This window comes from Bufo gargarizans, chromosome 7 (assembly GCF_014858855.1).
Source record: "Bufo gargarizans isolate SCDJY-AF-19 chromosome 7, ASM1485885v1, whole genome shotgun sequence".
In the NCBI taxonomy this organism is placed as follows: Eukaryota; Metazoa; Chordata; class Amphibia; order Anura; family Bufonidae; genus Bufo; species Bufo gargarizans.
Genome location: NC_058086.1, coordinates 162,014,810 through 162,030,629, shown reverse-complemented (window position 1 = coordinate 162,030,629; position 15,820 = coordinate 162,014,810). Strand labels below are relative to the sequence as shown.

The window sequence follows — 15,820 nt, the reverse complement described above, 5'->3', positions numbered from 1 at the left end:
ACATGTTTCGGTGCGCCTACACTTTCAAAAGCTGTCTTCCGAACTACAGTATATGAGCTGGGGGGGAATAAGATGCTTCCAGTCTCCTCTTATGGTGGCTTATATCTTGTTAGAACGAAGGATTAGACATGTTTAAGTTCAACAGCCAACCCTCGTTCTCCTGACATCATCGGGACAACCACATACAGATGGTCAGCCAGTCCCGCCAAAAATGGAGTAAGGAGGTTTTAGGCTCTTTCATACTAGAGATCTTTATTTCCTTTGTTCTGCTGTTATAGGTATAGGACCAGAGCAACGAAAATAACTTAAACCAAACAGACCCATTATAGTCAATGGGATCTGTTTGGTTATGTCTGGAAGAGCTCTTTTTTTTTTTTTTTTTTTTTTTTTTTTTAGCTGAGGAAAAAGTCCTGCATGCAAGACTTTTCTCTCTGCTGTTTTTGACATAATTTGTGACTGAGGCCCCGCACAGAGACTGCAACACTGATGGGAACATGCCCTTACTTGATCATTTGTTTTCCATATATACTGTATTTTTCAGACTATAAGACACAACTAGGATATAGAGAGAGAAAATAAGAAAACAAATATTTGTCATCTGTTCTCATATCAGACCTCACATCAGACTCTATTCCTCCTCAGATAAGACCTCCAAGCTCCATCAGACCTCAGCTCAGACCCCCAAGCTCCATCAGACCTCTGTATTGGACTCCCATTCCACTTCAGATCAGACCCCCATTCCTCTTCAGATCAGACCCCCATTCCTCTTCAGATCAGACCCCCATTCCTCTTCAGATCAGACCCCCATTCTCCTCTTCAGATCAGACCCCTATTTTCCTCTTCAGATCAGACCCCCATTCTCCTCTTCAGATCAGACCCCTATTTTCCTCTTCAGATCAGACCCCTATTTTCCTCTTCAGATCAGACCCCCATTCTCCTCTTCAGATCAGACCCCTATTTTCCTCTTCAGATCAGACCCCCATTTTCCTCTTCAGATCAGACCCCCATTTTCCTCTTCAGATCAGACCCCTATTTTCCTCTTCAGATCAGACCCCTATTTTCCTCTTCAGATCAGACCCCTATTTTCCTCTTCAGATCAGACCCCTATTTTCCTCTTCAGATCAGACCCCTATTTTCCTCTTCAGATCAGACCCCTATTTTCCTCTTCAGATCAGACCCCTATTTTCCTCTTCAGATCAGACCCCTATTTTCCTCTTCAGATCAGACCCCTATTTTCCTCTTCAGATCAGACCCCTATTTTCCTCTTCAGATCAGACCCCTATTTTCCTCTTCAGATCAGACCCCTATTTTCCTCTTCAGATCAGACCCCTATTTTCCTCTTCAGATCAGACCCCTATTTTCCTCTTCAGATCAGACCCCTATTTTCCTCTTCAGATCAGACCCCTATTTTCCTCCTCAGATCAGACCCCCTATTCCTCCTCAGATCAGACCCCCTATTCCTCCTCAGATCAGACCCACATTCCTCCTCAGATCAGACAAACAAATTAAATTAACTACCTCTCCTGCTGCAGGCTGCATGATCTTCCTTCACTTGCCACTCCCTGGTCTTCTTCCGGACCCCGCTCTGCACTATGACCTGATGCTGCACAGCTTCGGGTCTTAATGCACACCTGCATGCATTATGTCCTGACACTTCACTGTATGCAGTGAGGACACAGTGCAGATCGGGGCCCGGTGAGTACAGTCAGCTGCAGTGCTTCACTTACCACTTCCTGCGCATCCTGCATACTGATGGGCCCCGTCCATAATGGAAGCAGTCATTAGCATTTGCACTATAAGACGCACTGCCATTTTCCCCAGCTCTTGAAGGGAAAAGTGCATATTATAGTCTGAAAAATATTGTATATAAAAAAAATAAAAAATTTGACATCTGTTTGTCTGTCTTAAAAACACTTTGTACAACTTTATTTTCATTCCCTTTTTGCCAGAAGCAGCACTTCAAACAAGATCTGGACGATGCTCAGGATACAATTGCTAATTTAAAAACTGAACTTGAAGCCAGAAACGAGGTGATCAAAGCAACTAATGAAGTGTTAATCCTGAAGGTAAATTACATTTATTGAGATACAATTCCGTTTGTCTTTTATGATCTTAGTTTGGAGCATCATATCCATTTGTAGTCCTCTAAATAAGCTCTTATTGCACCAGTCTGTTTCTCTAGGATAATCACTGACCTGGCTAATTGGGATGGAATCTGAGGAAAGGGCATGCCTTTTAATATGATCCGTTTTGTAAAAAAAACCTTTTAATATAACATTATCAATTTTGATTTGGTCTTTACAGATGGGTACATATTTCACTTCCTGTGAAAACAAAACAAAACAAAACACCCCTCCAGCTGTCCTACTGGTAGTGCTTTTGTATTGTTTGGCTTTATTCATTATAATAGATTTATTATAACTCAAGGAGCAGTAATAGGATAGGCCATCAATATGAAAATCCCATAGGACTCATTTACCACCATGAATATGGTGGTAGCCATCTTTCCTGGGTGGCTAACAGCATTCAGAGAGACGCTTTACAGCAGGAGACGTTTATTGACTTCAATGGGAGACTGTTCTATGACCTGTGCAGAGGTCATTGTGCAGAGAGGGGTAGGAGCTGAGCTGTTCTTTTCTTAATACATTAATGCTGTTTTGAAGCTGGTCTGGCCCCTGCTGCTCTCCACTTCCTGGTCTCAGCACAGTAGGAACGACCTACTCCACCAATCGCTTGCATTCTAAATGTTACCTCCCGGGAAAAAAACATTTAAGCAATAATTACCTAGTGACACATTTCCGGGGAATTGGGAGTAATTGGTTTCTCATAGTCTGTTATGGTCACCCTAAGAATATAATTTTGACATCTGCAAATGTCACCATTATTGCTTGTGATACTGGTTTCCATAATACTCCTCATGGTTTCTTGTGTTCTTCTGCAGGAGTCTGAGTTGACCAGGTTAAAAGCCCGTATTTCAGGATATGAAAGATCACTTGCCCTCAAGCAAATGCCAAACCACTCCTCTGTTTCTCCTGATATATTTGGTGGCTGCCAGGCTCTGGAATCATACAAACTTCCAGAATCCTCTGATTTGAACTGGAACATGGACCATTCGTTAAGTGACCTAAGCCTTTCTGATGTTAGTTCTGTAGATTTCAAAAATAGGATGGAAGGCATGAAGAACTTCATGCTGTCCGATTCTTCACTAGCGAGGATTGCCAGCGACAAGAATGTCCTTGTACCATCAGACAATTTCACCGAAACCTCATTTAACCCGTTAGAGCATGCTGTCAGTCATTGTGACACAACATGTGACACTCCCGATCTAGGCACTCTCAGCGGTATGCTTAAGTACATTAAAGAGGAGATGAATTTATCTGAAGGCCTATAACCTGAACAGGAATGAATGAATGAGTGAATATACCTATAAGGAAAGCAGTTTTGTGTTATTAGCAATATATCATTTTCCAGGTATGATGATGATGATGACCTCTTTAGAATTTCACCACTGGTCACAGCTGTCGTGTTCAGATGGCTAGTTGACAGCCAAATCAATGCTTTATTTGACTAGAAGTACTACATTTTTTTACAAGGCAGCAGAGGTGAGTAAGACAAATTTGTGGGCGACTGTAGGGTGTCACCTTTGTAAAAGGGAACCATGATAGCAGGGGAATGAATATGCAACCAAATAGCATTAAGCTAGGAGCAAAGTTCTGAAGAAGCTTTTAAGGTACCGATGCTACAGCCCAAACTCCATCCGAGATCATCTTCTCCCTGGATTACAAGGGTCAGGGCCGAAAGGAGGAAGAAAAGAGGACTAATTCCAGACGCGGCTTGTCTATAAAAGATGAGGAAGCAGTATTTGAACTTTCCAATATCAAATTTATACAAGACATATCGGGACATTTATAAAGGCCAGCGTCTTGTATGCCGGGCTAACTTTGCCTGGTCCTCTTTATCTGGTTTACAGATAATAGGCCACACAAATCAGCTTAAATACGAGCAAATCGTACTGGAGAACATTAACCTCCTTTACAACCGGAGTGTTTTGATCCTTAATGACCCCTACCTTTTGCCGTATTTTGCGGATCGCGGACCCATTCAAGTTAGTGTGTCCGCACCGCAATATGGAATTCACACGGCCGATGACCGTGCATAGTTGGCCGGTATTTGCAGTCTACAGCATGGGGACGGCGACCATACGGTCATGTGAATGTGCCCTTAATGAAAAAGGGACCCTAAAATGAAAGTGCCTTAGTCTGACAGCTTTTGCTGTGTTAAGGCCTAGTTTATACAATACACGTTTTGAAAGATCCGTGTGTACGTGTATGTTTATATGTAGCTCATTGCCTGTTTCTTTCTGCACTGACATGAGCCGTCTTCTATTATGTTTGTATATGGTGTACATTCTGCTATTTATTTGTATACATCTTTTCCAGGCACTAATATTTTATATTTGTCTTTTTCATACAGATTGTGTATCTTATGATTAAATATTTTCTTGGTGAGAATCGGGTTCATATGTGTCTTTCTTAATACTTTTCATCATGGGACAGAAGTGGTTTGAACATCAAAATGAATTAGAAAGAGCCTTGGGATCTACTGATAATTAATCAGACTGCACCACACACAGTCTCAATCTTTGCTCTGCATAATTCCATCCGCCTGGGGGAATATCAATCCAGTGGAATGGGAAATAAACATTTTGTTGTTGCATGAAATGCTTTTGGAATGAAATATGGTTTCAAGTTGTCATTTAACCCCTTGTGGCCCGCAGTGCTCCAGACTAAAAAAAATACCTAGTAGCCATTGGCTCCTGAACTGAAAAATTTAGGAGCCAAATCGAAACCGAATCCAAATTTTAGTATCGTGACAACGCTATGCCGATCAGATCGGCATAGGGTTGTTTTCATACCAAAATTTTTATTCGCTTTCGTCACCATAAAAAAGTATTGCGATACTCAATAACGCGCAAATAAAAAATAAAAAAAAACACCAAAAAAAGCCGCGTGCATTTCGCATTTTATGAAACATTCAGCCCATAATAGAACAGTCCTATCCTATTTTTTGGGGTGTCAAGGTGACTAAAAAATGGCGAATGCTCACCGCATAGGAGATTTTTTTAATAGTTTGGACAGCGCTATGTAATATATATATATATATATATATATATTTATTGTTTATATATTTTATATGTAAAATTGGGAAAGGGGGGATTTAATCTTAAAAATTTTAAGGTACTTTCACACTAATGTTTTTCTTTTCCGGCACGGAGTTCAGTCCTAGGGGCTCAATATCGGAAAAGAACTGATCAGGCATATCCCCATGCATTCTGAATAGAGAGTAATCCGTAATCAGGATGCATCAGGATGTCTTCAGTTCAGTCATTTTGACTTATCAGGCAAAAGATAAAACTGCAGCATGCTACGGTTTTATCTCCGGCGAAAAAAACTGAAGATTTGCCTGAATGCCGGATCCAGCATTTTTTCCCATAGGAATGTATTAGTGCTGGATCTGGCATTCAAAATACCGGAATGCACCCGCACTAAATCCGGACCCATTCACTTCTATGGAGCTGTGCACATGAGCGGTGATTTTCACACATCACTTGTGCGTTGCGTGAAAATCGCAGCATGCTCTATGTTGTGCTTTTTTCGCGCAACGCAGGCCCCATAGAAGCTATCGGGGCTGCGTGAAAATTGCAAGCATCCGCAAGCAAGTGCGGATGCGGTGCGATTTTCACTCATGGTTGCTAGGATGAAAGTCTATTCACTGTATTACTTTCCCTTATAACATGGTTATAAGGGGAAATAATAGCATTCTTTAATACAGAATGCATAGTAGAAGGTCAATATAATAAACATTGGTGGCGCAGTGCACCCCCCAACACCCCAGTATGATAAACATTGGTGGTGCAGTGTGCCCCCCCCAATATAATAAACATTGGTGGCGTAGTGCGCCCCCCCAACACCCCAGTATGATAAACATTGGTGGCGCAGTGCGCCCCCCCCCCCAATATAAGAAACATTGGTGGCGCAGTGCGCCCCCAACACCCCAGTATAATAAACATTGGTGGCACAGTGTGCCCCCCCAATATAAGAAACATTGGTGGCGCAGTGTGCCCCCCCCTCAATATAATAAACATTGGTGGTGCAGTGCGCAACACCCTAGTATAATAAACATTGGTGGCGCAGTGTGCCCCCTCCTCAATATAATAAACATTGGTGGTGCAGTGTGCACCCCCCCCAACACCCCAGTATAATAAACATTGGTGGTGCAGTGCGCAACACCCTAGTATAATAAACATTGGTGGCGCAGTGTGCCCCCTCCTCAATATAATAAACATTGGTGGTGCAGTGTGCACCCCCCCAACACCCCAGTATAATAAACATTGGTGGTGCAGTGCGCAACACCCCAGTATAATAAACATTGGTGGTCAGTGTGCCCCCTCCTCAATATAATAAACATTGGTGGTGCAGTGTGCACCCCCCCCAACACCCCAGTATAATAAACATTGGTGGTGCAGTGCGCAACACCCCAGTATAATAAACATTGGTGGCGCAGTGTGCCCCCTCCTCAATATAATAAACATTGGTGGCGCAGTGTGCACCCCCCCAACACCCCAGTATAATAAACATTGGTGGTGCAGTGTGCCCCCTCAATATAATAAACATTGGTGGCGCAGTGCGCGCCCCCCCCCCCCCCTCAATATAATGAACATTGGTGGCGCAGTGGGCAGTGCCAATGAGGGTTAAAAAAAATAATAATTATTAACTCACCTCCTCCAATTGATCATCTCCTGTTCTTTCTTCAGGACCTGTCAAAGGACCTGTGGTGACATCACTGTGCTCATCACATGATTCATGTGACATCACCACAGGTCCTGAAGAAAGAACAGGAGACCGGCAGCTACGCGAACTGGAGGAGGTGAGTTAATTTTTTTTAAATTATTTTTTAACCCTCATTGGCACTTCCCACTGAGCCACCAATGTTTCTTATACTGGGGTGTTGGGGGGGGGGGGGGCACACTGGGGTGTGTTTCTATTACTGATACAGATATACGACATCCATTGATTCGCCGCTGTCAAGTCTAGAACTTACCTCCTCATAGAAGCTAAATTAGTTTGACATGACCGATCCCTCATGAAGTCATGCTGATATGGTATTATTTGCTTATTTTCATTGAGGTACTCCAAGATAGCATCTCTTAGAAAACCTTTAAACCGTTTACCCACGACAGATGTTAAACTTACCGGCCTATAGTTTCCGGGCTCTGTTTTTGGACGCTTTTTGAGCGACACTGAAGCATATACATTTTCCATGCATCAGCACTAGCATATTTTAGTTTTCTGTTGTGTAATAGATGGATTCTTTACGGTAAGAGCAGTGAGACTATGGAGCTCTCTGCCTGAGGAGGTGGTGATGGGGAATTCACCAAAAGACTCCAAGAGGGGCCTGGATGTATTTCTGGAGTGTAATAATATTACAGGTTATAGTTAGTAGATTTCTGGAGAAGGGTCGCTGATCTAGGGAAGATTTCTTTCCCCTTAAATGACTAAAATTGGCTTCTACCTCCAAAGTTTTTTTTTTTTTTTGCCTTCGTCTGGATCCCATTGCAGAATAACAGACTGAACTCGAAGGACGGATGTCTTTTTTTCGGCCCGAAAAACTATGTTAATAGAAAAAAAGTCCCCCCAGAAAATTCACTGCTCTTATCAACCAACCAATCAATTAATCGTATCTGCTATTGCAAATAAATGGCGCTGAGCAACAATACCATGGGCTGTGTTGTAGTTTTGTTGCTTAGCCACATTCAAGTGAATAGATCAAAAGTAAAGGAGAATATAAGAAACATTGTAATCTATTTTTAAACAGAAAAGTTTAATGAAAAACCATATTTTTTTTGCCCTATAAGATGCAATTTTTCCCCCAAAAGTGGGGGGAAATGTCAGTGCATCTTATAGAGCGAATACTAGTGAGTGCTTCCATTATGGAAGCACTAATGATTATGGCAGGAGCGGTGAATACCATCACTCCTTGTGCTGGCTGTGTACTCACCGCTCCCTGATCTTCGTCTGCTGGCGCCACACGCTGTTCTGAGAAATACGCACTTCGTAAGGACATAGGCGCTGTGCGATGTCAGGTCACAGCGTGGCAGGAAGGGTACTGGATCTCGGGTGCGGCGACCTGAACAGGAGAGGCGAGTTCTTTTTTTTTTTTTTAGCCCTGAGGTCTGATCAACATTGGGGGTCTGATCTGAGTTCACAGCGACACTGCTTAGTGCTGCAGTATAATGTTCTATAGGTTCCTGCTCCCCTGTCTCTCTGTAGCACCCCCTCAGAAGCAGCAAAGATCTCTTCTAGGTATGCAGTGTACGGAAAAAAACATAGCCGATATTTTGTCCCCATTAGCTCAAGGAGAATTGACCATTAGAGACAGAGAATAAGTCATATAATGGCCACATTGTTATTCTTCATGTACACACGATGACTTGGAAAAGCCTCCTGAAATGACAGCTACGCTCTAAGTAATTGAACATACTACCGCATTCAGACACTCCTACTGCTGAAAAAGCATATGATTTGAGCCAAGAAAATGTAAATTGTCATTCCTGATCATAATGTGTTAACCACTTCCCCTATGTTCTATTAAAATATAAAAGTATTTCTCATACAGTGAAATCCGTAACTGAAAAAATAAATCAAAATTTAACATTCAGCATCTGTTTGTCTCTTCACCTCCCAAAAAAAACTGAATACAAAAGTGATCAAAAAGTCATACACACTCCAAAATGATGTCAATAAAGCAGTACAGATCGCCCTGCAAACAGTGAGGTCAGTGCATGGTGATGCAAATAAAAAATAATACAATAATTAAAACACAGGGAAAATGATAAAAGTGTGGTATTGCTGTAATTGTACTGAAAGGAGTGAACATATAGGGTATCATTTATTAATACCAGGGTTTTAGAAGCCGGTCTTAATAAAGCCCCTGCACTGGCAAAAGTTTTGAAGAGGCGCCGGCCTCTCTATAATTTCGGTGCATCCAGCACCGAATCTAAATGTAAGACAGTTCACTCCTGTTACGGACAGTCGAAATCTAGAGGTGTTACCATTGCTATAAAGAAAGATATACCCTTTACAATACAGGCACGTTTAGATGATTTCTAAAAGGCACTATTGCACACACATTAGGCACCATAGCAGGCCTTTATGCTCCCAACACAGAGCAGATTCCTTGGCTTACAGAGACCCTTCATAGAAACATAGAATGTGTCGGCAGATAAAAACCATTTGGCCCATCTAGTCTGCCCAATATACTGAATAGGCCATGATCATTTAGTGAAGGAATGTGTATAGTAGGCAGGGACCTGAATTTAGTGATGGAACCCTCAATAGACTCCACCTCTGGGAAATCTCACTTACCCCAAAGGAAAATCCGTTACCTAAGACAAATCCTTGCCCCGCTAAAACTGTGGGACGTATGGCGAATGACACATCCATCTGAAAAGGATTATACCTTCTACTCAGAAGTTCATAAATCATAGCAAAGGCTAGACTACCTATTTTTATCCAACACACATATATTGACTTTGGTAGAGTCCAGAATTGGCAATATTGGGATCTCAGATCATGCCCCTGTCACTAACTTTAAAGATTGCTTCCCTGCCCAAGAGAGTGTCTACCCAATGAGTCACTACTCAAGTCTGACATAAACAAAAATAAAGTTATTTTGCAGAAAATGACAGTGGTCAAATTTCACACACGATAATTTGGGAAGCCCATAAAACGGTAATAAGGGGAACTGATCGCTATGAGAACGTACGATAAGAGGCAAAGGGAGATAGATGACGTCCTCGTAACCATCTAGAGATTGGAACAAAAACACAAATTATCAGCAGCTCAAGCAGTATTTGCCGAACTCACAACACAAAGAGAAAAACTCAATCAATTACTAAACCATAGAGCGGCCAAGGCGTATCTGTATGCGAAACACAAGATTTATATACATGGCAACAAAGGTTCCAGATTAATGGAAAAGCGTAGACAAGCGCAAATGTATATACACAAAATTAGTCACAAACCCAACGAAACAGAGACAAAAGCAATAGCAACACAGTTTAAAAAGTTTTATTCAACACTGTACTACTTAAGAGCTGACGAAACGCCCCAAGCCATACAGATTAGACAAGAGAAGATAGAGAAATTCCTTGACTCCCTACAGTTACCAGGTGTGACCGACACAGCGGAAACTGCTATCGACTCCCTTCTTACAAGAACTTCAGATGGCACTTAAGGAATCCCCAATAGTAAAGAGCCCAGGCCCAGATGGACTGACAACAACCTATTATAAAACATTCTCTGACATACTCCTCCCGCAACTATTAAAAGCAGTTACTTCAGCAGCTAGCAAGAATGACTTTCTCACGCAATCACTTGAGGAGCACATCTCCGTCTTGCACAAGGAGGGAAAGGATGCTAAATGATGCATCAGTTATCGACCAATCTCTCTACTTAATGTTGATATCAAGCTGTACGCCAATCTATTAGCAAATAGACTTAAACATCTCCTTCCATCCTTGCTCAAGCAGGAGCAGGTGGGGTTCGTAAAAAGTAGAGAGGGAAAAGATAACACTCTTAGGATATTACACCTTATCCAATATGCAAAGATTAAACATGTTCTCATGGCACTATTATCCACCAACGCCGAATAGGCATTCGATAGGATAGACTGGCTATTCATGCGAAAAGCTCTAGAGAGATTTGGGATTCCTGAGACGTTCATAAAAGCAGTATTCGCTCTATATACTGGACCTTCTGCATCATTAAAAATAAATGTCACACTGTCTCAGAGGTTCCAAATTTTTAATGGCACTAAACAGTGCTGCCCCCTACTCACCCCCGTTGTTCGTACTGACCATGGAAACTCTTATACAAAATATTAGACAATATGCAGACATAAAGGGAATTACGATAGGAGGTAGATGTCACAAGTCAGCGGCGTACGCAGATGATCTCCTTATTTTAACTCCCAATCCTGATATCTCACTTCCCATATTGTCTAGTATGTTTGAGGAGTTCCAGTATCTATCGAACTTCAAGATAAACGCCATAAAATCGACAGCCTTTGAATGTATCTTGCTCTGAAAATGTGATCCGTAAAGCTAAAAGCTTATCCAATTTCCAGTGGTCACCTCAGTACATAAAATATCTGGGATTACAGGTGTCACCAGATCCCAAGAATTGGATCCAGCTAAATTACACACCACTGATCAAGCAGATAGAGAATATTATAGGTTCCTGGAAGATTCCATATATATCATGGTTAGGTAGCGTAAACCTGTTGAAAATTATGAAAATACCACCAAAATCCTACCAAACTCTTTTTTCACACAGATTCGGAAAATTTTTCTGAAATACATATGGGCGAAAGTAATGTGTAGAGTAGCTCTGTCTACCCTAAGCAAACCCAAACACTTAGGGGAATAGGCTTCCCGGACATAGTAAAGATGTACAAAGCAGTACAGTTGACGAGGATATTAGATTGGCAGAAATCCCCCTCCACCAAACTATATACAGGTCCTTCTCCAAAAATTAGCATATTGTGATAAAGTTCATTATTTTCTGTAATGTACTGATAAACATTAGACTTTCATATATTTTAGATTCATTACACACCAACTGAAGTAGTTCAAGCCTTTTATTGTTTTAATATTGATGATTTTGGCATACAGCTCATGAAAACCCCAAATTCCTATCTAAAAAAATTTGCATATCATGAAAAGGTTCTCTAAACGAGCTATTAACCTAATCATCTGAATCAACTAATTAACTCTAAACATCTGCAAAAGATTCCTGAGGCTTTTAAAAACTCCCAGCCTGGTTCATTACTCAAAACCGCAATCATGGGTAAGACTGCCGACCTGACTGCTGTCCAGAAGGCCATCATTGACACCCTCAAGCAAGAGGGTAAGACACAGAAGGAATAGGCTGTTCCCAGAGTGCTGTATCAAGGCACCTCAGTGGGAAGTCTGTGGGAAGGAAAAAGTGTGGCAGAAAACGCTGCACAACGAGAAGAGGTGACCGGACCCTGAGGAAGATTGTGGAGAAGGACCGATTCCAGACCTTGGGGGACCTGCGGAAGCAGTGGACTGAGTCTGGAGTAGAAACATCCAGAGCCACCGTGTACAGGCGTGTGCAGGAAATGGGCTACAGGTGCCGCATTCCCCAGAAACAGCGGCAGAAGCGCCTGACCTGGGCTACAGAGAAGCAGCACTGGACTGTTGCTCAGTGGTCCAAAGTACTTTTTTCGGATGAAAGCAAATTTTGCATGTCATTCGGAAATCAAGGTGCCAGAGTCTGGAGGAAGACTGGGGAGAGGGAAATGCCAAAATGCCTGAAGTCCAGTGTCAAGTACCCACAGTCAGTGATGGTCTGGGGGGCCATGTCAGCTGCTGGTGTTGGTCCACTGTGTTTTATCAAGGGCAGGGTCAATGCAGCTAGCTATCAGGAGATTTTGGAGCACTTCATGCTTCCATCTGCTGAAAAGCTTTATGGAGATGAAGATTTCATTTTTCAGCACGACCTGGCACCTGCTCACAGTGCCAAAACCACTGGTAAATGGTTTACTGACCATGGTATTACTGTGCTCAATTGGCCTGCCAACTCTCCTGACCTGAACCCCATAGAGAATCTGTGGGATATTGGGAAGAGAAAGTTGAGAGACGCAAGACCCAACACTCTGGATGAGCTTAAGGCCGCTATCGAAGCATCCTGGGCCTCCATAACACCTCAGCAGTGCCACAGGCTGATTGCCTCCATGCCACGCCGCATTGAAGCAGTCATTTCTGCAAAAGGATTCCCGACCAAGTATTGAGTGCATAACTGAACATAATTATTTGAAGGTTGACTTTTTTTGTATTAAAAACACTTTTCTTTTATTGGTCGGATGAAATATGCTAATTTTTTGAGATAGGAAATTTGGGTTTTCATGAGCTGTATGCCAAAATCATCAATATTAAAACAATAAAAGGCTTGAACTACTTCAGTTGTGTGTAATGAATCTAAAATATATGAAAGTCTAATGTTTATCAGTACATTACAGAAAATAATGAACTTTATCACAATATGCTAATTTTTTTAGAAGGACCTGTATACGAATAGAACAAGAAATAGTAGGGTATTCACTTACACAGGGCATTACTCTGGGTAATTCAGGGGACAAGACCTCCACGAGGAACACCTATTCTAACGAAAGCTCCTCTCTCAATATGGGCAGGTTCACAACTTCCTCCTAACTTTTGGGAGCATCCTTCACCGCTTCTCAGTTTGGGTGATCTACTGGGCCTGACTAGTCCTTTCAAAACCAATGTAATTGTAATGGGCAATCAGAGGATGTTAGATGGATACGAGTTAGGAGACATGTTGGCTTTCCCAGAATTAGGTGTTACAGTCCAGAATCCTGCTAATTAAGATAGATCTGCTGACTTATACTCAGCTTCTATCTAACTTCAAAAATATACTGGCAAAAGATATAACATGTTAGAAAGAGATCATCATGATCTTGAAAAACTGGCGGCACAAACAGCGACGATACCAAAACTGATTTCCACCATCTGCTAAATACTGAATAAACATCCAGAGGGGCAATCTCATACATATATTAACACTTGGGAAAGAGAACTAGATATCAAGTTTTCCAAAGAGGATATCCTAAATATATACAAAAACTCACGTGGACCATCTAGATGTACCACTATGCAGGAGGCGTTATACAAAGTAGTTAGTAGATGGTACAAAACTCCAGTGGTTTTACACGCTATGAACCCACTCCTGCCGCGTCATGTTGGAGGTGCCTAAGGGAGTCGGAGACCTATTTACATATATGGTGGGAGTGCCATTTGATAAAACCATTCTGGATCAAAGTGAAAGCGATAATTTACAAAATGTGTATAGGATCGCCACCCTAGACACCACAACTGCTATTTCTTAACCTACTACCTACCTATACATCTACATTCAATGTCAATCTTTGGAAACAGATGATTCTAATTGCTAAAAGCATGATACCCCTATACTGGAGACAAACGCAGGCTCCTTCCGTGGCACATTGGCTGCAGAAGGTGAGTCAGGTTGCCAGGCTGGAGGAGCTGGGATCGAACACAGGTGCAGGTTTGATCAGGTATCATTGAACCTGGGGTCCATGGCTGGAATTTGCTAGAAGCCAGGATGTCCATCAATTTGTGTTGGAATGATTTGGGAGAGGACCACTCCACTAGAGTTTGGAGGACCTTCCTCGCGCATATCCTAATGTATCCGTACGTTTCCTTACGATTACTTATGTTTCCAAAGGTTCGGAATCTTTTCTGCATAATTTGTGCGAGTTGATCATACTTACCAATGTGATATATGACTTTTCTTTTGTCCAGTCCCTGTTATAGGAGAAAGATATTTCCTATTTGATATGAAGAGATATATAATGTAACCCATGTATCTGGAAATAATATACATTGTTTGTCGTTGATGAAAAAAGAAAATAAATAAAGAATTACAATAAATAAATAAATGCAAGACAGCTTCCTCACTGGCTTACATTTAGACCATTTTCTATGCCTAAGGCTAGGCTAGGGCTACACGACGACATGTGTAGAGCGACAATTTTTATGTTTCAATGGGGTATTTATTGAAAGATTTATGCAAGAAAAATTATGTCAATACGTAATAGAATATGTTGCAAACATGAACATAAGTTGAGGATACAACATTATTGGGTGGCATTCCTATTATAGCATATACATTAGTTAAACAAAGGTACGCAGCATCAGCTATTTACATAGCTAATATGAAGTACAGTTTCAACTGCCAAGAGAGCAACAATTTTTATAATGATAGTCTATGGTGTCATACTGCGACATGACAGTAGCAAAAAATCCATCCAAGATGGATTTTTCTGCGACTGTCGCGTTGCAGTAGCAGCATGTCGCAGTGCGACACCATAGACTATCATTATAAAAATTATTGCGCGACATTGGTGCAACATATGTTGCAGTGTAGTTATGCCCTATGTGTCGCGCGACACATGTCGTGGTGTAGCCCTAGCCTAAAACAGACATAGAAAATGATGAATGAGATCAACCTACTGACCCGTCCCCACCCACTTTTTTAGAAAAGTTGCAGATTGCGGTGCAGCTAACCATCGCAATGCAATCTGCACCTGATATACGCCTGATTTATTAGTATTTTAGGTTGATAAATGAACCCCATAGTTTTTACCGCATAGGGAACACCATAAAAACAAAACCAATAAAAGTGTGGCGGAATTTAATTTAATGAAATTTTTTTCAATTTCACCAATTTGGAATTTTTTGGCCAGCTTCCCACTATATCGTATGCAATAGTAAATGGTGCCATGAGAAAGTACAAAAAGCCCCTTATGACTATTTGATCAGAAAAATTAAAAATAAAGCTATAGCTCTGGGACAGCATTGAGTAAAAAACAAAAAATTGCTCAGTAATGAAGTGGTTAAGTAAAAAATTATAAAAAAAACAAAAAACATCCTAAATGCACAGTGATTGCTATTTATACACTGGTCATAACAAGCATGGAGAGTATGTGATGGTATCTGTAAGTGCTTGGAAATATCAGTTTGAAGGATTACAGTACAGTTACAGTAGTATTCTATAATTAATGAACCACCCAGGAACACGAAAGGCTGTTGCCTAACTCAACCTCTGCTTTACCCTTCCAGCCTCCCCATGCACTGTCTATCCAGATTATGTCATTATGCTGTTCACCCACATTAATGTCAAAAAAGGGATTA

The 15,820-nt window shown here is 41.4% G+C and overlaps 1 protein-coding gene across 5 annotated transcripts in view; it reads left to right on the top strand.

Moving 5' to 3' along the window:
* The window catches only part of CCDC18 (coiled-coil domain containing 18), a 49,931-nt gene extending 45,445 nt beyond the window's left edge, over positions 1-4,486 (top strand). For 4 of the 5 annotated variants that reach the window (XM_044300841.1, XM_044300840.1, XM_044300843.1 and 1 more), the window contains exons 26-27: positions 1,950-2,066; positions 2,942-4,485. In XM_044300841.1, coding sequence (XP_044156776.1) covers positions 1,950-2,066; positions 2,942-3,391 — 567 coding nt within the window. In that variant the 3' untranslated portion in view covers positions 3,392-4,485. Of the gene's footprint in view, positions 1-1,949; positions 2,067-2,941 lie in introns of all 5 variants that reach the window. The other variant, XM_044300844.1, reaches the window with a different exon arrangement.
* Positions 4,487-15,820: the final 11,334 nt, after the last annotated feature.